This window comes from Lucilia cuprina, chromosome 3, assembly GCF_022045245.1.
Source record: "Lucilia cuprina isolate Lc7/37 chromosome 3, ASM2204524v1, whole genome shotgun sequence".
In the NCBI taxonomy this organism is placed as follows: Eukaryota; Metazoa; Arthropoda; class Insecta; order Diptera; family Calliphoridae; genus Lucilia; species Lucilia cuprina.
Genome location: NC_060951.1, coordinates 41,499,066 through 41,524,744, shown reverse-complemented (window position 1 = coordinate 41,524,744; position 25,679 = coordinate 41,499,066). Strand labels below are relative to the sequence as shown.

At 28.6% G+C, this 25,679-nt stretch overlaps 1 protein-coding gene across 1 annotated transcript in view; it reads right to left on the bottom strand.

Moving 5' to 3' along the window:
• The window catches only part of LOC111688001 (chondroitin sulfate glucuronyltransferase), a 37,862-nt gene that overhangs the window by 2,125 nt on the left and 10,058 nt on the right, over positions 1-25,679 (bottom strand). Inside the window, exons 2-6 of the mRNA XM_046945409.1 lie at positions 20,077-20,799; positions 6,264-6,419; positions 4,845-5,453; positions 4,470-4,781; positions 4,228-4,408 (exon numbers count right to left, since the gene is read on the bottom strand). Coding sequence (XP_046801365.1) covers positions 4,228-4,408; positions 4,470-4,781; positions 4,845-5,453; positions 6,264-6,419; positions 20,077-20,799 — 1,981 coding nt within the window. The remainder of the gene's footprint in view (positions 1-4,227; positions 4,409-4,469; positions 4,782-4,844; positions 5,454-6,263; positions 6,420-20,076; positions 20,800-25,679) is intronic.

Here is a 25,679-nt window from a genome sequence, read left to right as displayed (position 1 = left end):
TCTATCTATCTATCTATCTATCTATCTATCTATCTATCTATCTATCTATCTATCTATCTATCTATCTATCTATCTATCTATCTATCTATCTATCTAAGTATCTATCTACCTATCTATCTATATATCTAATTTATCTATCTATATCTATAGGTTTTCTGAAATTATTCAGTTAAACGAAATGGTTAATAATTATTTAACTTTAATGATCTATTATGTGCAAATAATATATGTTGCATATATATGAAAAATATTTTAATTCTATTTAATTTATATTTTTTTCTTTGCAGCAACATTGTTAAGAAGTTCAAGATGACCTAATGAAGGGTGAAGTAAAACTATCTGTTGTCATCTATACACTCATATCAACAAAGAACGTTAAAAAACGGAATTTTTAATTTCCAAAAGACTGTGTTATCCGAATATGCTCTCAAAATTTCATAAACACAAAAAAATTTTTTGCCGCAAAACTCCGCAAAGGCACCCTTATTTAAAATGTTGTTATGTCATCTGGAAGTCCAATCAATCCAATCGGATTATATAAATTAATAACTTTCTGTTTAAATTTATGATATCTTGGTATTTTGTATAATTTTGAATATTTTGTTAATAAAATTTATTAATTTAGTAAGTATTGACTTACATAATTCTAAAAAGTTTGTAAATGATATATAGTTCAAACAAATTTTGCGGTAATTATTAAATTCTTTAAAAAAATATGAACATATTCTCCATTAACCTAGCTACACACCATAATATTCAGTAAAACGAATTTTCAAATAAAATTAAAAATATTAAAGTATAAATACAAAATGTAACAAAACTTACTGAAAAAATACGAATGGAAAATTGAAAATCGTAAGATTTTTTTAAATTTTTTGAAAATTGAATGGATGAAAACGGAATGGATGTTTTTGTTTCATTTGAGTTTTATTTTTATTTAAAAAAAGAAAAATATAAAAATAGAAACAAATAACAAGAGAAAAAAATTAAATTTTACGTTTTTTCTGAATTTTTTCAAATTGAAGTTTTATGAACAAAATCATATAAAAATATTTTTACTAATAAGATAAGAATATAAAAAATATTATTTTATCTTTCTGAACGCCTTACTTATAAGAATATGTTAGGCAATATAGTTTTATTTTAACAGTTGCTTTGTATTTACATAAAATTTAACAAATTTTAAAATAATTAGAAAATGGAAAAATAAAATACAAATTTTTATACACTATCGCATATTTGTGTTTTACTAATATTGGTATATATTGAAAAGAAAGTGTAAATAACACAAAACTAAAATCAATTTAATTGATGTCCTTAAGACTGAAACTGAAATATATGGTATTTATACAGAATTTGAATTTTACGAAATAGGAAAAAGAAAAAAAATGGTCGACTGAAATATATGGTATTTATACAGAATTTGAATTTTACGAAATAGGAAAAAGAAAAAAATGGTCGACTAATGAATTTGATCAACTTTATTTAGTTAATACTAAAAACAATATTAAGAAGCACTTGGTGAAAGGATGAAAAAACACTGTAAACTAAAATATTACTCAATCTCTCAATTTATTCTCTCCTGGTATTTATGTAGAATTTGACTAAATGAGTAAATTTTAAATAAAAAATAAGTAAAAGTTTAATATTCGACTTTATTTATCAAACCTGCTATTTATGAAATGATTTTAAATAGAAAACTTCTCGAAAGCAAGTCTCGACAGAAGTATTGAAGATTTGTACCCGAAGATATTTAAGGTCTTCAGAAAATTGATTTCAATAGACACACAGACAGACGGATATGGCTCGATCGTATCCGCTATATATATTTGCTATATACAACAGTTGTTATTAAAAAATAACAAACAATGTTGGCTTTTATTTAATGTAGGGTAAACTAAAAACATATTTTTTTGCACTCACTAAAAATTATGTTCGTCTAGTACTTATGCAGAACTTGAATTCGAGAAAATAAGATAAAATAAGTAAGTATTACACAGATGATTGGACTTCTAAATAACAACAAATTGTTTGATAACATTTTATGAAATTTTGAGGGCACATTCGGATTAACCCAATCTTTTGGAAGTTAAAGTTTCGGACTCTATTTTAAACCTTTTTTGGCCAGTGTGGGGTCAAATCAAATATATCGTGCCTTGGAATTTGTAAAGATTTTTTACAAAATTGTTTTCAGATAACTTTAAACGGACAAAATTTTACGGATACAAAACTTTTTTTTTTAAAAAATGGACCTATACTTTAAGGTCTATATTTTAAACCTTTTTTGGCCAGTGTGGGGTCTAATCAAATATATCGTGCCTTGGAATTTGTAAATATTTTTTACAAAATTGTTTTCAGATAACTTTAAACGGACAATATTTTACGGATACAAAACTTTTTTAAAAAAATGGACCTATATTTTAAAAAATTTGGTTGCTATAAAAATAGCTTTAAACATTATATGGGGGGAGGATCATCTGTAGACAGATCCCACAACTTTTTTTGTTCTTTGCCTTCTATAAAACTTATTTCTATTGAACTTTGTTTCTATACTAGAATTTTGTTGCCAGTTATTAGCGTTAAAGTAATTTTTTAAGTGAGCGTTAAAGTAATTTTTTAAGTATTGATATTGAATTTGACAAGTTAGATTTTGGTTCTTATAGAACTTTTCTTTAAGCCAGTTATGAGCGTTAAAGTAATTTTTCAAGAGGACCTTGTATATGAGGGCTGGGGGGAAATTGGTCATTTTCAATTCCAAACAAACGGCATCAACTTAAGTTATTTGACTTTTAAGCTCTTAAGCACCTTTGTGGTGAATTCTGTGATGTTTTATCAGGTAGGCAGACGGACGTGGCTAGATTGTCTTAGATTCTAGTGAAGACACAGAATACTTTAATGGGTCCTTATCGGGTGTGTTACAAACGGAAAGACAACAAATTTGTTTGATGTTGGGTATAAAGCAATATTCAATATTTTGTAGGAAGACCTTAAGTACATTTATAAAATTTCTATATACACAAGCTTTATAAGAAACCAAAATCTCTCTATCATATGTTCAAAGGCTCGATCCGTTATATTATTAGCTCTATCCCTCATATAATACAATTTCAGCTTATTTTTTGTTTGTTTAACAACAAGAAAAAACGATTTTCAATAACTCATAGTACACTCAGACCTAGTTTTATGCGTATTTATTTTATGCGAATTTGAAATAGTGCGGTTTAAAAATTCTAAAATTTTTCTTTGCAAAAATAATTCAGGTTCGGATATACATATAAAGTATTGTTCAAATCCTTTGTACACGAAGAAATATTTTTTTTTATTTTTAAGAAATTTTCTGCATATACTTCATTATTTGGAATTTCTATAAATCGACATTCGAATAATCGAACAATCGACTTTTTGTCGAAAAAAGTCGATAACTCGACTATCGTCTGTGAAAAAAATCGAAAAGTCGATTTTGTTAATAAAAGTCGAAAAAATTCGAAAAGTCTGAAAGTCGAAAAAAGTCCAAAAAAAGTCGATAAGTCGAAAAATGTGGATAAGTCGAAAAAAGTCGTAAAAAGTCGAAAAAAGTTGAAAAGTCGAAAAATGTCGAAAAAATTCGAAAAGATGAAAAAAGTCGGAAAGACGAAAAAAGTCGGAAAAAGTCGAAAACTCGAAAATTTTCGAAACAAGTCAAAAATAGTCGAAAAATTTAAAAAAGTGGAAAAAGGTCAAAAAATCTAAAATAGTCGGAAAAACTTGAAAAAAGTCAAAAAATATTCGGAAAAAAGTCGAAAAAAGTCAAAAAGTCGAAAAAATCGAAAAGTCGGAAAAAGTCAAAAAGTCGACTATTTATAAAATACTTATAGTCGAAAAGTCTAAAAGTCGACTTTTAATTAAACGAAAAAAAGTCGAAAAGTCGAAAAATCGACTTTTCATAAAATGCAAAAAGTCGAAAAATCGACTTTTAACTAAATAAAAAAAGTCGAAAAGTCGTTTAATCATTCATCATTTTGTAATAGATTCAGTTAAGAATTAAATTTTTGTTGATTTTTTTATTCGATTTTGTTTGACTTTTGAGGGAATAATTTGAAATAGTGCGCTTTTTTATTATTTACTATATTTTGTATGGAGCTAGTGTATCGTTTTGTGCGAATTATTCTGCGGAACGAATTAATCGCATAAAACGAGGTTTGAGTGTATAAAGTATATAAAAAAGTATAAATATTGAATTGCACTTACCCTGCACATAATCCCGACTGTAAAACGATATAACATCATAATTCCATTTATCAAAATAACCCGTACTTTGACTAACATCACATGACTCACATTCTTTACAGAATCCAGCCAATTTACAAGGATACATCATGAAACCTACAGGAGAATATACTTGAAAACCTTGTATGGTATTCATACGCACCTGAGAAATATAAAGTGAGATTTAATATTCAGTTAATATTAAATATAACGAAAGTACTTACCCGATTAAGAAAGTCGGGTTTGAAAGTTATAGAATTTGAAGCCATTAACACTAGACTTTCTAAGCCAATTTTTGGCAAGGCAAGATCAGCTACAGCTACACTTAAGATTTCATTGTGGCCATATAAGGAGTTGAGCATAACATCTTCTGAAGGTATAGGATCACTTAACGCCGAAGGTAAACGTATTGATACCCAAGCAATGCGAGAACCATCTGTTTTATATTTTGAAGATAAATCTAAGGCAAGAGTTTTTAGAGATTTAAAGGGATCAGTGTCTCCTTTGCTAGATGAATCATAACGGTACATAAAAATCTAAAAGAAAAAAAGGAAATGTAAGTAATCTTTTTATAAAATAAAATATTATGTAATAAATACCATTAATAAAAATGTATTATCCTGATTGTGCATGCATATCTTTTCATATTGTGTTATGAAATCCAAAGCATCCTCCAATTGATGTTCAAAGGTAGGCACCAGTATAGCTATACGCGTACTTTCCGTAACATAAGGAGATGGCACCACTTCCACCCGTCCCAAAGGTTTTACAATTTGAAAACTTTTTATAATACTATTTCTCTGTGTCAGCGCCGACATTCTCCCCGTATCACGCATATTTAAATGTATTTGATAATCCATACCCCGCGTAGCATCAAACCTTCTATAGATACTATGTATGCCCGTATTAATCATGGTGGGAAATTTTGTTTTTGCATATTGTATGGTTATGTCGAGCACTTTATTCAAATCTAAAGATTCAATTGTACTTAATGTTTCGATATTATTCTCACCATTTGGTAAAAATATATGAGTGCGATTTATGAGATGCCACATAAGAATGTCGTGACGTGTTTCGGGCGCACTGGCCAATGGTACGCCTAGGGGCCATCTTATTTCTAGGATATTATTCGATATCGTACCATTGGCAATACGATATGATTTCTGTTCCAATTCTCCGCTATTAAGATGAACAATTTCTAAATGATACTAAGATAAAGTTAAAGTTTAGCACAAACAATTTTTAAAACTCAAGTATATGAAACAAATAAAACTATAACAATTTAGAGAGCTATATCCGGCTATGCCGAATCTTAACCCGCTGGGACCGACGTGGATTTTTTTATAACTATTTTACTGACGTGGTGTCTTCTAGACAAAATTTTTTGAAAGCTTATATTTTCTAAATTGTTTTATAAACCATTGTTAAATGTTTATGAATAATCCCGAAATTTATTCAAATGATGAATGATTCAACTTTAATTTCATCAGATTTTTATGTAGTTAGTTATTTAAGATTAAGTTACTTAGTCCCGATATGGTCATATGTTAATGAAAAATGTTCTTTTAATTGATTTCCGGTAGAGGTCCTTATATGAGTGCTATGAGCAATTATGGACTGATTCATTTTTGGTAATATGATTTCTGGCTTCCGGTATATTAGTAGTTAGTGCTCTAGTCTGGCAGACCGGAAATAGTGGGTTCGATTCCTACCGGAGGTACTGGTTAAGGAGCGCGCAGTAGGCTTCCTAGAGACATAGATGAATTTCTTCGGATTTTATGTATATATCCTCTTTTCAAACTAACTTACTAACTAACTATTGAAAAATACATACGGACAAAGAGATAGACGGACTAGGTTTAGTTGATCTAGGTCAGAAGACTATATTGTATAAATTCGGTATAACAAACTTATACTTATGTATATTTGTAATATTTTCACAAAGGCAAAGGGTATTAAAAGGCCTCAAATAAAATTGTTATTAAATATTTATAATTTTTTTTCGATAAATTACTCACCTTTGAGAAATAAGCATGAAGTCTATAAAAATCATCAGTTGTTGTAACCGGATATATTGTGGTGGCATTACGAAATGCCTCATCTTTAGCTAATAAATTTAAATCTTTAAATAATTTTGTACTTGTCTTCAAAGCGTACGTCCTCTGTTGAATTCCCTGTAAAGATACACATAAAAAAACAAATACAAATTTTCCATTAAACATATTGTTACCAAATGTGTTGCTTTTTTATGTTTGCTTCAAGGAGAAAAGATATCTAAACAAAAGTTCATTTTGTTGACATTATTTAGCATACAAATAAATGTGTAGAAAAAAAGTAGGAAGAAAAAAAGTTTGAAATCGTTACAATCAAATGTTTATGTTAAACTCAAATCACATAGTAAATAAATCTTCTAGATGTATGCTATATGATATATTTATGTTGAAGCAAAAATTTACTGTCAACATAAAAATTCATCAAATTGCCATTAAATTCTTATAGACCATTAAATATTTTTTAAGTATGTGTCTTAACAAAGATAACGCATTGTTTCAACTTTACGCCAAATAGTTGGGAGGATGTTTATACAGATTTAGATATGAATAAATACATTAGAGTAGACCCTGATTGTACGGAAAATAAGATTATTCCGATATTCTTAACTTATATGAAAGTATAGTTTGTTTCATTTCTTAATATATTTCCCAAAAGCTGGTAAATGTGAATATTAATTCTGAATATCAATGGCTGAATCCTCAATTCTAACCATTTAAATAAGCTTTATATAGTCTACCATGCTCTATGAAAAAGTCCTCCCATTTCCCTCGAAATTAATAAATTCTTGCAAAACTAAGGAATTATAGATCTAAAATTTCTTTCCTAACTTTCACATGGACTCATATCAATGAATTTAAGAATTTACAAATTCTACCTCCTAGACTGCAATATATACGATCCAAATGAAAGACCGCTCATTTTTCCCAAAATTTACTTTCTCAGATATTTGAATTTTTGCCATGCCATGTCTTTTATTCCTAGTCCGCTAATTTGTTGTCTTACATATTCATGTTGATACTTAAGCGATTCCGAAGACATTTGTGGACTCTAGCTATTATTTTCTCTTATATATTAAATAAATAATATTTAATAATATTTTTAGAAATATTTCTTGCAACCTTGAGCTTATCGCATGAATAATAAATAATATATTTTTTAGATTATTTCGGGTCCTCAAATTGACTTTTGGTGCATTGTAGGGCACATTAAAAAAATAATCTAAAAAATTGTGCAATGGACCAAACCAAATTATATTTCCCGTAATCGACTCCAATTTTTAAACCTATTTCAATAAATTGGGCATAATTCTTATTTTTCATTGGTAGAGAACTAAGCGTCCTAAAAAATATTTATTTTTTTTTTATCGTGTTATCTCTTGTATTCCTTATACTTAAAAATGTTTTTCCACTCTATTGTTGTTGGAGATAATTTTTTAGAAAATTTTCCATATACAAATTTTGAAAAATTTTAAAAAATATATTATTTAAGCAATTTTTATAACAAAGTTTTATTTTTTAGAACACTTGAAGTTTTTTATTAGAAAATTTACAAAAAGTTTATAATTTTCGAAAAGTAATCCATATTTGGAAAAATTTCCAAAAAAATTTATATTTTAATTTTCAAAAAATAATTTAAAAAAAATGTTTCTAAACTCTTATTAACTTATTACACTAGATAACATTAAAAATGTATTTCAAATAAAAATAGCTGATTGATATGTATTTAACTCCCGCTGAGTTCAAAAATTGTTCCGGTTAGCTCCAGTTTTCGAAATATTGTGGTTTTTGTAAATACGTTATTTAAGACATTTTTTCGGCATTTTTACTTAATTTTTCAAAACCGAACCAATATTCATAGAGTTACTTAACAACATGGTAATCTACATAAAATTATCTATCATTACAGTTGTTACAGGATACCTTGGATGTCCTGCAGCGAAGTTGAAAATTATACTTATTTTGTTTTATTCTTTTTAACTTTAATTTAAGGTAAACGAGTTTGATTCATTATTACAATATAATACCAACACATAACATTGAAACAAAGTATTGTTAAAAGGATAAAACAAAAAAGGTTTAATTTTCAAATTCCCTGCAAGACTGCAATAACTGTCATCATGATTATACTCTCTAAAAAGATAATTTTGTTAAGATTTCCATGTTGTTAAATTTGGAATTTAGTTTTAGTTCTGCAAAATTAAGTAAAAACTTCAAAAATGTAGCCTTAAAAATGTCTGTACAAAAATCGCAATATCTCAAAAAACGGGAGCTAACCGAACATTTAATAACGATTTTTAAATTCAGCGGATGAAAATACATAGGAATTAGCTATTTTTATTTAAAAGTCGCGCAAAAAGTTCGATTTTGTTGACATGTGTTATCATTGTATTAAATTTTAGTGAAAGTAAACTAATTAATAATTTTATGACGACATTTATTTGTTTTACGAACAAAGTTTTAAATTAAACGTTATACAATGTTTACTTTAATTATATTATGTTGACGTTAAGTTTAATTGTTATAAAGGGTCTGATACAATTTTCTAGTGAAATCTTAAATAAACATTTAAATTAAATATCTGTAAAATATTTAAAACAGTAAAAAAAATATTTTAGAAAATTAATATTTATATAGGGTTTACATTTATTTGATTAATCCCCGTTAACTTCACTTCTGGTTATCGTTTAATCGAAAGTTATTCTGCCGATTATAATATATATTGGGTTTGTGCTGATGTTTGTAACGCACAATAATATTGGTCCTATACCTTAAAGTATACCAATCGGCTTAGAATCATTTTCTGAGTCGATTTAGCTATATCCGTGTGTCTGTCCGTCCATGTTAACCTTGTAATCAAACTACAGGTCGCAATTTTGAGGATAATTCAATCAAATTTGGTACATGATCTTCTATTGTTCCAGGGACGAAAATGGTTAAGATCGGTCCATTATTTCGCCTAGCCCCCATACAACTGTACCCAGGAATAGGGCTTGTAAACCGTGTAATCGCAATTTTGAAGATAATCCAATGAAATTTCGCACATGATCTTCTATGGTACCGTAGGCGAAGCCTATTGAAAATAGTTAACGACGGTCCATTATTTCACCTAGCCCCCATACAACTGAACTTACGCAATAATTCATAACTATGTTTAATATACTCGTATGTGGACAAAAAGTTACAAAACCATGTTCTATACTAGCCTTGTTGAGCCTCATGAATTCTATAATTATAGGGCCTCATTTGACCTATAAAAAGCCCCCTTCAAAATTTGACTTAAATGTCCACAGTATATCTGAGGCAAGGTACAATTCAACTTAAAGGTTTTATAATGAACATTAATGACATTTTGCTTTTCGTAACAGGTGTAGGGTATATAATTTCTTACTTGTTTTTGTATGAAAACTGTCAATTTAACCTAAAGATAAAATATAACCAGACATTGTGATAATGGGAGAAATAGAAATACTGTTGGCTTTATTGGCAATTGAGCTAAGTCCATATTAAAAAATTTTACGAGAATAAATTTATTAAATATTTATGCACTCTTATGAATATTTTTTGTACAAAAATGTATTTAAATAAACATTTCAAAAAAAGCAGACTTAGCTCTTTTGTACAAAAACATTAATAAGATGTTGTTTGCTAAGTTGTGTGCAAAAACATTTTATTCCATAGAATGCTATGTAAAAAATGTTAAATGTTTGTTTAACATCAAATGTATATCCAAATCATTCTCAATCCTAAGGGAAATAACGATTTAAATTATTTTTATAGGAAAAGAAAGAAAAAGAAGATAATAATTTCATTATATGTTGCATTAAGTGGGTGAAATTCTATGTGATTATTTTTAGACACATCTTAGTCAACTAATTACACAAGTTATAAAAAATTCAATATGAATCAGAAATATTTTTGTCTTAAGAAATAAACGAGCCATTTTTATCTTTTGCTAAATTCCATAAGAGTGATAATAATGTTTACTTAATACCATCTTTTATGATTTGTATTTTTAAGATAAACGATTATAAAATATATCTTTTTTGCAAATTTAAAATTTTTGGAACATTGAAATTTTTGTTATACGCAAATTCTGATTAAGAAAATAAACATTATATAGTTGCATTTTTAACGTTTTTTTTTTCATTATGTTTATTTTTTTCTAATTCCTTAAATTTTTAACAATAAAAATTTTTTATGTTTTTTCTCCAGATGTTTGATCTTTTGCTAAAATAATTGTTGGCGTCAAGAAGGATTATAAAATTAAAAAATCTTTTATATTTTTTTGCAGATATTAAACTTTGTTTATTAAACATAATTGTATGGAAAGTGACCAGTCTGGAATATTACTTAGAACAGAAAAATACGATTGATTTTTTTTGTTAAATTAATAAAATACATGTTTAAATTACACAGGCGAACAAAACTTCAAAAAAGTCACAAACCCAGAAGCCAAAGTATACTTCTCTAAAGAATTGAGCAGCGCTTTATCACATTAAGTTTTAAAGATATGTGCTTCTTACACGGAAGTGACATCCATGCAATTTGCTCAAGTACTTGAGCCATTTAATCTCTGAACATTGCAGCCCTATAACTTCCGTTTACAACAACGTAGATGAACAACATCCGACACATACCAACTCAATTCCAACGCTTAGCCACACCGTCAATCCACTGTAGGGTATCTGTTGTCATACGGCAACATCACCAAACTTATCCCTAGTAGTAAAGTTTATGTTCCGACAGACTAGAGGTATTGGAAGCACCTCTTTACCACGGGATTGCAATACACCACAATGAGGATCGTTCATCAGGAAAACAAGCCCCGGGGGGAAACGTTAATAAAGCTTTACAAGATCTGATGTATGTAACACCCACAAATATTGATCGTACATCCGCCTTAAGGGGTACTATTTGGACCACAATCACTTTCTGAGTCGATTAAGCTATGACCGTCTATTCGTCCATCTGTCCATGCAAACCTTTGATGAAATTTGGCACGTACGCTTCTTTTTATTCAAAGACGAACGCTATTTACTCTCATACTGATTCGATTAAACAATATCTGTCTGTATGTCCGTGTTAACCTTGTGCAATATTCGTAATATTTGTAGAGTATCATATTATCTGCTACGCTCTACTATAGCTTCGTATATGTTTTATTTGTATTCATTTAAAATTTATTCATTAAACAATTTAAATATTATATAGCACGAAAAAAATATATATATACTATATACTATGTATTTAATCACACGTACGTATGCATCTTTAGATTTTTGAACTTAATTTAATTTAAATGTTTTATGTTTCGTAAGAATTCACAAAAAAATGAAAATAACTCTTTTGTTAAGTGGTGGTGAGCAGAGTTGTAAAAGAAGTTATTCAAAAAATAAATGTGCACAATAATTAAAAGTTTTAACAAAATAATATTTTCGAGTTGTTAAAACTTATTTTTTTTTTCATTTTGAGAAATTTTTTATCATCAAGGTTTTATTAAAACTTCAATTATTCGAAAGATATTAGACATTTTTTGCTTTCGCAACAATTAGATTAATTTTTTGTTTGTCCTTACAAAAATTTGAATTAATTTTCATTTAACTCAACTTCTTTGCAACAATTTTTAAAAAATTTACATAAATTGTTAAACAAATTTTTAAGAATTACACAGACCGACAAATTTTTAGCACAGAGACTTTTTAGATTTATCCATCATATCTGGAATTTTTGCTGGAAATCAAGTTTTATTTAATGATATCTCGAAGAAGTTATCATGGCGCTATTATATCGTGTCAAAAATGTCCAAAATTACGTTTTTCCAAATTTTTAAACACGATATCTCAAATATTAGATGTGATGGAGAGAATCTAATTCAGATTCAGCGCGGCTCAATTATTTATTTTAGAATCAAGTCTCATGATTTTGTCTTTTTTCATTGGTCCTATTTTAGTATACCAATCGGCTTAGAATCATTTTCTAAGTCTATGAAATTTGGTACATGATCTTCTATTGACCCAGGGACGAAGCCTATTGATAATTGTTAAAATCGGTCCATTATTTCACCTATCCCCCATACAAATGAATCAAAGGTTGCAATTTTGGAGATAATTCAATGAAATTTCGCACATGATCTTTTATCGTACCAGAGACTAAGCAGCATATTGAAAATAATTAACATCGGTAAATTATTTCACCTAGACCCCATACAACTGAACCCTCCGAATAGGGCTTTTAAATTCATAATTATGTTAAATATACTCTTATCTCGACAAAAAGCTGCAAAACCAAGTTCTATACTAGCCTTGATAACCCTCGTGAACTTTAAAATTATAGGGCCTCATTTGACCCGAGCCCTTTTAAAATTTAACTTAAATATCCACTGTTTTATTAAACAATAAATGGCACTCAGGGGATTACTTCTACTAATGCAGTGCATTGTGCTGGAGCTAGGAAAATGGTTTGTGGTAGGGAGGATAGAGGGAGTAGTGTTTGGGGACCTTTTCTCAGCTAAAGTGACGTGGAATACTTTAGTAAGAAGATTGTTCCACATACGAACAGTGAGGCTATAGAATGCATTTTCCCTGTAATGTGTTGTGCGGTCCACAATCGACCACAAATGGGTTTGTTCTTGATGATAGTCGTGTGTTGCGTAAAAATATAAGTTTATCGAGAACGAGTTCCCTAATTTCAGAGGAACTTTATAGTATCGATAGAACGTTACGCTCTCTCTTGTGCGTGCTCATGTAGCTTCAAAATAGACTTCGAAGCTCCACCCTATACATGACAGTTGCATTCCATATTCGGTGGGATATATGTGGTGTAAATAGTAAGAAGATGAGTGAAGATGAAGTGAAGTATGTCTTACCCCGTTTCAAAAAACCGAGACACTTGAATGCTTCTTTCGGCAGTTGGAAAATGTGATGTCTTACACCGTTTCAAAAAACCGAGACACTTAAATGCTTCTTCCGGCAGTTGGAAAATGTGATTAGTCCATCGGACATCGACCTATATTTTCATGTCCAGAACATCAAGAGTGTCTGATTCCTTAATATTTACAACACCTATAAATATAGATGGACCTGCCATACGTTTATGTTTAAAAAAAAAAACAACAAAACAAACGTTCAAATCGACACTATTAAACCCATTCAGATATTTTTATCAATTCGCGATTCATTCATATTGCACCTCATTGCCCCAATCTCTAAAGGACTTGGTCTACAATTGAATGAATAGAAATGGATAGAGTTGGAAGTTTGAAATAGAAGGTCGTTTATAAAGATAAGAAAAAGGTAGGAGGACGAACGGAGACTTGCGGTACCCTGAATTGATCTTAAACTCGTTTGATGAGATCCCATCTATAACAACTCGTAAAGTGCAATCACTGAAAAAAGTTCAAAATTGCTACAAAAAACCATTAACAATTTTATTAAGCAGTTATGAATACAAGGATTAATTTTACAAATTTTCGATTTAATTCTTTTTCATCTTTAATTTGAAATACAACAATGTATGATAGTATTTTAAATTTTGCACCATCATACAAATACAAACACGATGATACATACAATAATATATGCACATGATGAATGAATGAATGATTTAATTTAATTTTACTTTTATTTATTGTATATTTATTTATAAACTATTGAAAAGAAAAATTTTGGCGGAAGTTTATTAGCACCAATCAACTACCAGAAAGTATACTTTCATATATTCCTATATGTTATGTTAGCAGTTTGTTATTTTTATTATTTAAAAAAACATTCAAATAATTTGAACTAATTTTAATGGAATTGGCAGAAAAAAAACCAACTCGCACACATAGTTAATAGTTATGTATTTAGAAAACAGATTTTTTATTGTTTACTCTTCACAGTTATTATTCACTTAAACAATTAATTGATTTTGCAATTTGCTCTTCAAAAAATTGGGTATTTATCATTAGTATAAATTGAAAAGTTTATTGAAAATCGAAGGATAAATTTGAAAACTTTTTAAATATTGCAAATTGAATTTAGTTTTCAAATTGATATGTTAAAAAATTAAATTGAAGCATATATAATAGAGGGAATTTAATTGTTGTTACCCACAAAAAAAATATTGTAATTGTTATTTATTCAAGTGTTAGAAATAAACTTAAATTTTTTAATAAAAATTAATATTACACGCACGTTTTCATGTTTAAACTATTAAACTTCTTTTTGGGATATAGCTTAATTTATTAGCATGTTTTAAGGCAGTAGTGACACATTTCTAAATTTGTCTGAAAAATATAAAATTTATGCTTAATATTCTTTTCAGGTAATGCGAGTGTTTTCCAAAATATTATTTATTATTCTAAATTCTAAGGAATATTCTATTTTTTTTTAATTTTAAAAGATTTAAATCCGGAATGCATTATTTAATTTTTGGAAAAATTTAAAATATTAGATAAATCATAAAATTTTGTTTTAAAAGTAAAGATGACATAATTTTTTGTAAAAAATTTTAAATAAAATTTAGATTAATGACAATAAAAAAGATTCTAAGATTGAAACGCTTTAAATCTTGCATCTAGTTCTAGTTCATTAAATATATGAAATATTTCATTAGTATAAATGTCAAAGTGCTTTGCTTAAACACCTGCCGTGTAGGCCAGGCCGTATGGCGACTCACCACCGCATCATTGAGCTTCTTAAACGCAGGTGGCAATTTATGTATGTATGAATATGAAATTTCCGGTCCAACATACGTGCACTTTGCTCAAGTACTAGTACTTAGTACTTAATCACTGACTATTACTACACCTTAACTTTCGAGATGCAAAAACATCACTTCCGTTTACAACACGCCTCTATTGAATCGGTCTCTGTTGAATCGGCAACAGCTCCTAGAAACGTAACCGGTAGACCGAAGAAAAAGTCTATTAAATTAGCCAACGATTCTGTTCTTACTCACAGATATATGAAAAGAGTTTTCTCTGAGCATACCTGGGCAAGGAACGAAAACTCAATGGTTGGTATCACATGTATAAGATACATTTTATACATCATCATACAACCAATTGGCCATTCTTCCGACATACTGTCTTTACCTATATGGACCTGCAAGACTCGTATACTCCTATATTTATCCTGTATTATATATATTTGATTATGTGATTCTCGGGTACGACCCCATGTCAAATGATTCTAAGGAAAGCTCCAGGAATGAAGTGATATCAGAAGTAGTGATAGCACCTCTTTACCCCGGGATTGCAATACACCAAGATGAGGGACTTTCATCAAGGAAACATGCCCCGGGGGGAATTTCATTAATATAACAAACAACTTCGTTTATATAATCTTTTATTATCACCCCCTATAGTCAATCATATTTCACGTGAATTATGTTCCCTTTTCACTTTTTTCGTACACTAACTTGTTGTGAAAATCAACTATTGTAAATGAATTGTTCACAACAAGTTCACGATAGCAATTTTCCCTTCGAGAGAAATTAAAATTTCAAGGGAACAAAATTTTCACTTTTTTTTCAAAAAATTCATATGGGAAGTACTACGATCCCTATTGCTAGTACGCCAATAAATAAAATGTATTGGTATATTTGTTTAGAATCTAACAAAGAGAAAAGGGTACGGATTAATCCAAAATCATTTAAAAAGGATAGAAAGCATTCGGTTGGGTGCTTCGCTAAATTAAATTAGTCAGATTATGAGATGTCACCTTTTACACCATCTATGAAATTGTTTCACATTGAAGTCGAAAATGGAAATTATTTAAATTAATGAAAATTCTGCATCAATGTAATTATAAATTTACATTAGCTCGCAAAACAATAAAAAAATTAATTAAGCTAATGATGAATGTATTGCGTGCAAAGCAAGTGTTCGTTCGGTTCTTGCTTCAAAACTTCTTACAAGTTATTTAGAATCATGTTTTCCTTAGAATTTTTAACCATGTTTTAAAATTAAAAAAAAGGATAAGAATTATACTTTTTCTCCAACCTAACTATTTTTTTAACTATTAAACTTTATACTGTCAAAACAAACTTAAACTACAAAACATTCATACTTTTTTCGTTAAAATTTTGCACATGGTAAATTTAAACAAATAGTTTTTTTTTAAACTTTATGATTTGATATTAAAAAACATACATATATTTAATAAAAAAAGTTTACTTTAAACTATGATTCAGCATTTTAATTGTACATAAATAAATTCTTTCTTTTTTCTGTATTTTGAATTAAAGAACAAGAAAAAAAACAATTGCGTCAGCAATTTCTTTTGGTTTAAAAAAATTTAACTTTATTTTCTGATCGGTTGAACAGTTTGCCGGTTGTTAGTGGTAGTTCGCTGATCATCCGCTCACCTGATTTTATTTTATAAAAAAACACACACAAAAATCTGTTGTCGATCAGTACATTATTTCAGTTGAATCAATAACAACTATAAACAAACATTTTTATTTTAACATTGGCCAAAATATTTCAACAAAAACCACAACAACAACAATAGCAACAAAATAATTAATATTTTATTATGTAGTTTTCTTCAAAGAGCTAGTAAATCAAAATGAAAAGTAAACAATTGTTTAAACAAAAATAAAATAAACGAGTAAAGTCTGTAATTTTTTTTTTTGCAAAAACATATACAAAATTAATAAAAAAAAGAATTAAAGAAAAAGTATATCAATAATCTTGACTTCTCTATGATTCAATATTTTTTCTTGTACATTTTCAATTATTGTTTATTTTTCCATTTAATAACGTTGTATAGTATTTTCATGTTGAATTTGAAATAAGAAGTAGTGTAAACTATTATTTAGTATAATTTATGTGTGTGTGTAAGTGATAATTTAAATTTCGGTTCCCCATATAAAGTATAACCCATCCAATTATCCATAGATTTAGAGAGTTTGTTAGTTTATTCTTTCGTTCGTTTAATGCTGTAATAAGAGTATTATCCAACTCAAATTATTGTTGGTATTTTTTTAACACACTTTGAAGTTCATTGCTACCAAAAGCACAACAATGAGAACAATAAGAAAAACTAACCAAAGTGACCCTGAATATTGTATGTGGTTATTGCCGTTCAGTGACCTAAAAATTATTCAAATTATATGAAATTTGCTGGGAGAATGATGAGTTTTTAATTAGGATGCAGACACTGGTTTTTGGGACAATTATTTTTGAATTGTGTGTAGAAAAATACTCGTATGATTTCAGTTAAAAGATTAAATTTGTTTTCAGGAGAAAGTAATTTTAAAAAGTTGAGCAATATTTTCAGTTTGTCCAATTGAGAAATAATCTATCTATCTATCTATCTATCTATCTGTCTGTCTGTCTGTCTGTCTATCTATCTATCTATCTTTCTATTTATCTATATATATCTATATATCTATCTATCTATCTATCTATCTATCTATCTATCTATCTATCTATCTATCTACCTATCTATCTATCTATCTATCTATCTATCTATCTATCTATCTATCTATCTATCTATCTATCTATCTATCTATCAATATATCAATCTATCTATCTATCTATCTATCTATCATCTAGAAGAAGGGAAGAATAACATTTGAAATTAAAACTGATTTATTAACTCGGGCAGAGTTTAATTATTTTGTCATTACTAATTTTGCAGAGAAAAAGTGATGACTTCAACTAAGTGCATAACAAAAACTGATGTTTAACAGTCAAAGACAATTACTGTACCATCCAACTAGCTTAAAGCTATTTTTTATTCTATTAATTAAATTGCCTTTCCAATGTTGAGAGTAATTTTAATTGAACTTCAGTTTCAGTTTAATTGAAATAAATTAAATTCCAACATGTCGTAAATATTTGCAATTGAATTAAATTATAAATCAACCATGCTGAAACTATAAAAAATTAATAAAAATAAGTATCATAAACTAATAGTAAAAACTTTAAAACAATATTTTAAATTTTTACTTAAATTTGCTTAAAAAGAGAATTTTTGTTAAATATTAACGAATATGTTTTCAATTTATTTGCATAACTTCCCGTCTGATAATTCAAATATATCTTAATTTTCTAAGGAAATGCCTTATGGATCAAAGCAAATAGAAATGGATACGAAATAAAGATTTTTACATTTTCAAATCCAAACACATTTATTAACCATCAAAGGGGAAAATTATTAGCACTACATATTTTCATTTGCATATTTTAATGAATTTGTTTGAAAGTGTTTCTTTGTGCACCCAGCAGGTTTGTCGAACAACATTATGGGTTTTTTGTTTGTATGACTGTCATTGAATTTGGTTTTGACTTCCATAATTTGATACTGCAACATTGTGTTGCAGACAGAAAACCTAAAAAACTGCATATGTACATAATTATGCATTTAAATTTGTTTGACATCCTTTTGTATGTTGTTTTTTTATTTTTGAGGAATGTTGGCAAACATTAACGGAAATATAGTTATGCATAATAATTAATGTTAATTTAAATCAGACATATATGAACTTGATGAATCATTTACATAATATAAATAATATGTCGTATGTATTATAAAATTATTATATTCCCACCGAAACCTTATTTAATTGATTGATTAAATAAAAACCGTTTAAAATAACTGAAACTAAAGAACAATCTATAGGAAAGAGGATATAGAACTTTATATAGTCGAATGACTATAATGGTTTATAGTCAAGAGTCTAACGTTGATAGGCTAGACATATAGCAGTTTATAGTGGAGAACTTTTAGAGCTGTTTGTAGTTAAACGAACTATGTTAGAGGCTTTGGAACTATCTTAATTTAAGGTATTATGAATTTTTATTCAATAGAGAAACTATACAATTAGAAATAATCAAAACAAAGCGAAACTTTTTAAAGTATCCGAATATAGACCGATACAACTGTCAAAACTGTCTATTGAATGTCTGAGAGACAATACAATTTTCTATAAAAAAACAGGAATAAATCGAAAATTTTAAACTCAAATGTAGATCGAGACAGTAAAACTGTCTACTGTAAAGAGACTATATTTATACCAGATTTTGGTCAATAGTCTAAAAAGTCGTTAGATTATACATATATAATTTATGTTATATAGTCGAGAACTTATAGAACAGTTTGTTGTTGTGAAACTATATAACCACCAAGAGAATTTTCTACATTCAAGAGAATGTACAATTTTCTTCAGTCGATACACTGTTGAACGTTTTATGGTTCAGAAAATGTGGAATTTATAGACGGCAGAGTATGGAACAGTTTATAGTAGAGGAGAATTTAAAAGAAAGGTTGACAAAGAGCTTCTAAATGTTTCTTACTCTCTGTCATCGTTTTATGCCGATAACTGTAGTCTTAATTGGGGAGACTATAGTCTGTAATCACGATAAATATTCTACCTTCATAATGCTCACACCTGAAGATAATCGATTAAAACTATGTAATTAATTCGAAAAATACTTTTTACATTAACCAATATTCGCTCAACACAAAAAAGTAAAAAACACCTTTGGTGGTTAATGATATTTTAAGCATTTTTTTTTTTTTTGTTTAAAAATCTTGTGATACACTCACTAAAACACTCATAGCTACATATGTATTTTTAATATGTATAAACATGAATAAAACAAAACCATAAATTTTTAAGTTGCGGTTAGAGTAAAAAAAAATTAATAGTGTGTGATTCGACATTAAAATGAAATAACAAAAAGTAACAATAGAAAAAAACTATTAATTACTAAATCTTAACGACTTGTTAAATATAAATTAAATTGTTCTGGTTTAATTAAAAATAATTAATAGAAACTCACCTGAAACTTTTCCTGGCAACCCGGTAAATTACTAGAATATTTAACACAGCGACCAATGTTAATACTATGAACATTGGTGATGCCATTCCGTACACACCAGTCTAAATTGTTGCGCATTTTGCGTATAACACTACTGCTCAATAAAATGCCAGCATTTAAATCACAGTAATTACGATCGCTTAACATACGAAACTCATCATTATTAGCAGCGGCAGCATCAACACCGCCAGCATTACTATCACCATCAATTACATTGCCAGACAAAGCGGCCGCCGCCATAACCCCATCTCTTCCCACATTGTTGTTGACGCCATAACTACTGTAACTGCTCTCAGCAGTTGCTCCCATATATAGATCAAATGTTATGCTCATGTGATACAACATCTCTTTCAATTTTCGTGTATCCACATACACGTTGTCTTGTATGATTAGAAAATAATCATAATCGTCTAGATAATTATCTGCAATGTATTTGATGACATGGAATGGTCGCAGATTTTCTCGTGTGTCTGTAAAACCAACAATATTCTTCAATTTGTAATTGGTTTTAACATTATCGGCATTAATGAAGAATTTTATTTTATTTACTAGATGAGCTGTTGTGCGATTTATTGCTGTGGCTAATGTATTGATGTTGTCTTGGGTTGTCATGACACCAATAAAGATTTTCTCACGAATACCCAATTCAGAGGAATAATAGCGGGGACGAATGACATTTTTTACCTGGAAATAATCAAAAGATATTTACTTTGATGAAATTTGGAATACAAATTTTTTATTAAAGTTTTTATACACTAAACAGCAAAAAATCTAAATATCATTGAACTAGAACTGAACTGGAACTAACCTGAACTGCACTAGAACTTAAATAGAACAGAACTGGAATTGAAGTAGAACTAAACTAGAACTGAACTAGAACTGAACTAGAACTGAACTAGAACTGAACTAGAACTGAACTAGAACTGAACTAGAACTGAACTAGAACTGAACTAGAACTGAACTAGAACTGAACTAGAACTGAACTAGAATTGAAATAGAACTGAACTAGAACTGAAGTAGAACTAAACTAGAACTGAACTAGAACTGAACTAGAACTGAACTAGAACTGAACTAGAACTGAACTAGAACTGAACTAGAACTGAACTAGAACTGAACTAGAACTGAACTAGAACTGAACTAGAACTGAACTAGAACTAAACTAGAACTGAACTGGAACTGAACTAGAACTGAACTAGAATTGAACTAGAACTAAACTAGAACTGAACTAGAACTGAACTAGAACTGAACTAGAACTGAACTAGAACTGAACTAGAACTGAACTAGAACTGAACTAGAACTAATCTAGAACTAATCTAGAACTAATCTAGAACTAAACTAGAACTGAACTAGAACTGAACTAGAACTGAACTGGAACTGAACTAGAACTGAACTAGAACTGTACTAAAACTGAACTAGAACTGAACTGAACAAGAACTGAACTAGAACTGAACAAGAACTGAACTAGAACTGAACTAGAACTGAACTGAACAAGAACTGAACTAGAACTGAACTAGAACTGAACTAGAACTGAACTAGAACTGAACTGAACTAGAACTAGAACTGAACTAGAACTGAACTCGAACTGAACTAGAACTAAACTAGAACTGAATTGGAAGTAAACTAGAACTGAACTAGAACTTAACTAGAACTGAACTAGAACTGAACTCGAACTGAACTCGAACTGAACTAGAACTGAACTAGAACTGAACTAGAACTGAACTAGAACTGAACTAGAACTGAACTAGAACTGAACTAGAACTGAACTAGAACTGAACTAGAACTGAACTAGAACTGAACTAGAACTGAACTAGAACTGAACTAGAACTGAACTAGAACTGAACTAGAACTGAACTAGAACTGAACTAGAACTGAACTAGAACTGAACTAGAACTAAACTAGAACTAAACTAGAACAAAACTAGAACTGAACTAGAACCGAAATAGAACTAAACTAGAACTGAATTGGATCTGAACCAGAACTGAAATGGATCTGACCTAGAACTAAACTAGGCCACTATAGAATGGTCTGCGGATCAATTTGCGATGATTAAAAATTACCTGAGATTATAATCTAAACTGAATACTTGAAACAACGTAACTCGTAATATTTAAAATTAAATTCTCTTCATCTATAACTTACTTCAAATTTACATATTTTATAGATCTCAAATAAAAAATCATTGCAAATTTATGTTTCACGTGAACACAAAAAAGCACCAAGGTCGCACACAAATAATTAATGGGAAAAATATACAAAAAAATATACTCAAAAGTACACAACACAAGTTATTAGAAAAGTAAATATTTAAGTAAATAAATTAAAACTAAAATAAGCGTTTTTTTCTCTCGCTCTTAGGAAGAAAATAAATTACGAATATTGAAATGTAAATATTATATGTAGCACCTACAAACATTGATCGATACATGTTTGTATTTCGTACATCATTTTTCGATGGATCCATATGTACGAATATCTACGATATGTTGTGTATCTGAAGGGAGTAGTTTTTGCTAAACATACTGTTGTAAAAAAAAACAACAGCTCTGTAATACAGAAAATGATATGTATATAAAAAGTATATGTACTTATATGTAGTACACATTTTACTTATATGTAGTTGATTTTCCACTTTACCACTTTAGTTTGTTGGCGGAAATAAACAAAAAAAGTAAACAAAAAGAAAAATTTAATAATACTATTTTTTTATTATTAAGTGAGCGAGATATACCTTGTACTTATCGGTTTCCAAAGTGTTTTATTATAGACCTATTTAAAATAATGATATAATATTGATGATGGCATTGATGATTAAATAAATTTTAAGTAGTTAGAAGAAAGTAATTAAATATAATTTCAATTAAACTTTTAACGGCTATTTATATATTTTATTCGATAAGAAAACTAAAGAAGCTTTCAAATTGTATTAATTTGTTCTTTTATTTAAAAAAAATAATGCACAAAGTACAAGGTCGTTTGGGGAATTCCACATTGTGAAGTGAGTTTATGCTTTATTTTAGAACATTTTGCCGTCACATAATTTTTCAATAAAAGTAGGTAAATACAATTTAGTGCAGACACATTTTATGCAGTTAACCAGTTTATAATCAATTTAAACGTTTGTTTTATCAATTTACTGTCTGTACGGAAGAAATGCAAGAATTGCATAACATAAGAATATAAAAATAAAAAATGCTATGAGTAGATAGCGACTGTTAAAATAAATGATAAGATTTTGAAATAAGAAATCTATTCGGTATTTTTAAATTAATGTTATGACTTCTTAGTTTTGGAATAAACATTAGACCTGTCCCTAAACATATAGTTTTTTTTACAATTTGTGAGTTTAAATTAACACAGAACTATAACTGAACCAGAACTAAAACTGAACTAGAACTGAATTAGAACTGAACTATAACTTAACATGAACTGAACTAGAAGTGAACTAGAACTAAATAAGAACTGAATAAGAACTGAACTAGAACTGAACTAGAACTGAACTAGAACTGAACTAGAACTGAACTAGAACTGAACTAGAACTGAACTAGAACTGAACTAGAACTGAACTAGAACTGAACTATAACTGAACTATAACTAAACTAGTACTGAACTAGAACTGAACTAGAACTGAACTAGAACTGAAATAGAACTGAAATAGAACTAGAACTGAACTAGAACTGAACTAGAACTAAACTAGAACTGAACTAGAACTGAACTAGAACTGAACTAGAACTGAACTAGAACTGAACTAGAACTGAACTAGAACTGAACTAGAACTGATCTAGAACTGAACTAGAACTTAACTAGAACTGAACTATAATTCAACGAGAGGGTAGAAGGGGGATCATTCGCCATAGGGACACATCTGTCAATGCGAATAACTTGAAAACCGAGTAATCGATTTTATCGCATTATTAAATTTTGTTTTCGTTTATCGATTATCTATCATCCCTGAAAATTTGAAATATTAACTTTACATATGATGGGAGGCAGACATGATTAATTGTTTTTCATAGGGCTGTGAAAATACTGTCCGTGGGGCACATGCGCCAAATATATATAATGCTTGTAATGTAGAACAAAATTTGGTTAAAATATAGAAAAAATCAGTAATAATTTGTTTTAATTTTTTTGTTTAGTTTTGTGAAATAAACAATAAATATCTGATTTATTATACTTTGTTTAATAAATTAAGGTATAAAACAAGAAAATAAGTTTTTATTTTTGTAATTTTTTCTTTTATTTTACTAATGACAAATGTGCCCCACCGCCTTAGCGCCGTTTTTGGTCAGTGCGGAAAAGTTAAAAAAATATGTACATAAGGATGACTTAAGAAAAATTGAAAGAAATTAAACTAAAGCCAACATATCTAAGTATCCGAACCAAGAAAAAAATTAAGAATATGTATTGTGGTTTTAAATTGAGACCGCCTCAAAAAAAAAAATGGTATATGGTCCCCCTTCTACCCTATAGCAAAAATAAAATAGAACTGAAATTAAAAAAATTAGAAATCTAAAAGCCGTGATACACGGTTGTCAGATCTTACAACGTTGTCAGTAAAATGTTCAGAAAATGTCTAATAATCGTCTGAACTTACTGCCCATTTTACTAACAACGTTGTAACATAGCATAATAATGATTACAACTATCAGAGAAATATACACACATATGTCAATTTAAAAAGCTTAAGATTTTTAACAATAATACCATAATTAAATAAAGTTGAAGTTCTGTTTCCTCGATCATTTTATGTATATGATATTAAGTAATTAAAAGAAATGACTACGTGACCTCAAATAATTGAGATGGAATTGAATTAAATCAAATCTAAACAAATAAATCTTGCATTTTTTTTCTATTTTGAAATTGTAGTGATTTTCTTATTTAGTTCGCGCATAAATATCAATTGCAAGGTGTTATTAATTTATCAGCACGCGCTGAACTCATCTAAAGCTCTTTGTGCAAAAAATGCAATAATTCTTAAATAATTACGAGAACAATAAATAAATAAATACGGATCGTAGTACAAAATTTAAATATCTATTTATTAACATGCGTTTTAGAAAGTAGAATTAGATGCAACAATAACAACAAAACTATAAAATAAACGTTGTAGACAAACAACAAGTATGAAAAACTTAAATAACAATTTAAATAAAAATCCCTCCTATAAATCAGAACAAACAATTGACTCACTGACGAATTAAATAACAGCAAAACGTATTTTTTATTTTTTTATTTGGCGAAAATAAAGAAAACTGAAAATAAACGTAATAAATATGTATACAAGTACCCAAGAAGATAGTTTTTTTATATTGAATTTAACACGACAACTGAGTGACCTATGTCGGTAGGAAATTTTGATGTAAGAATTTCGATTTTCAGAACTGATCTAGAACAGAACCAGAACTAGACTAGAACTGAACTAGATCTGAACTAGATGTGGAACTGAACTAGATCTGAACTGGAACTGAACTAGAACTGAACTAGAACTGAACTAGAACTGAACTAGAACTGAACTAGAACTGAACTAGAACTAAACTAGAACTGAACTAGAACTGAACTAG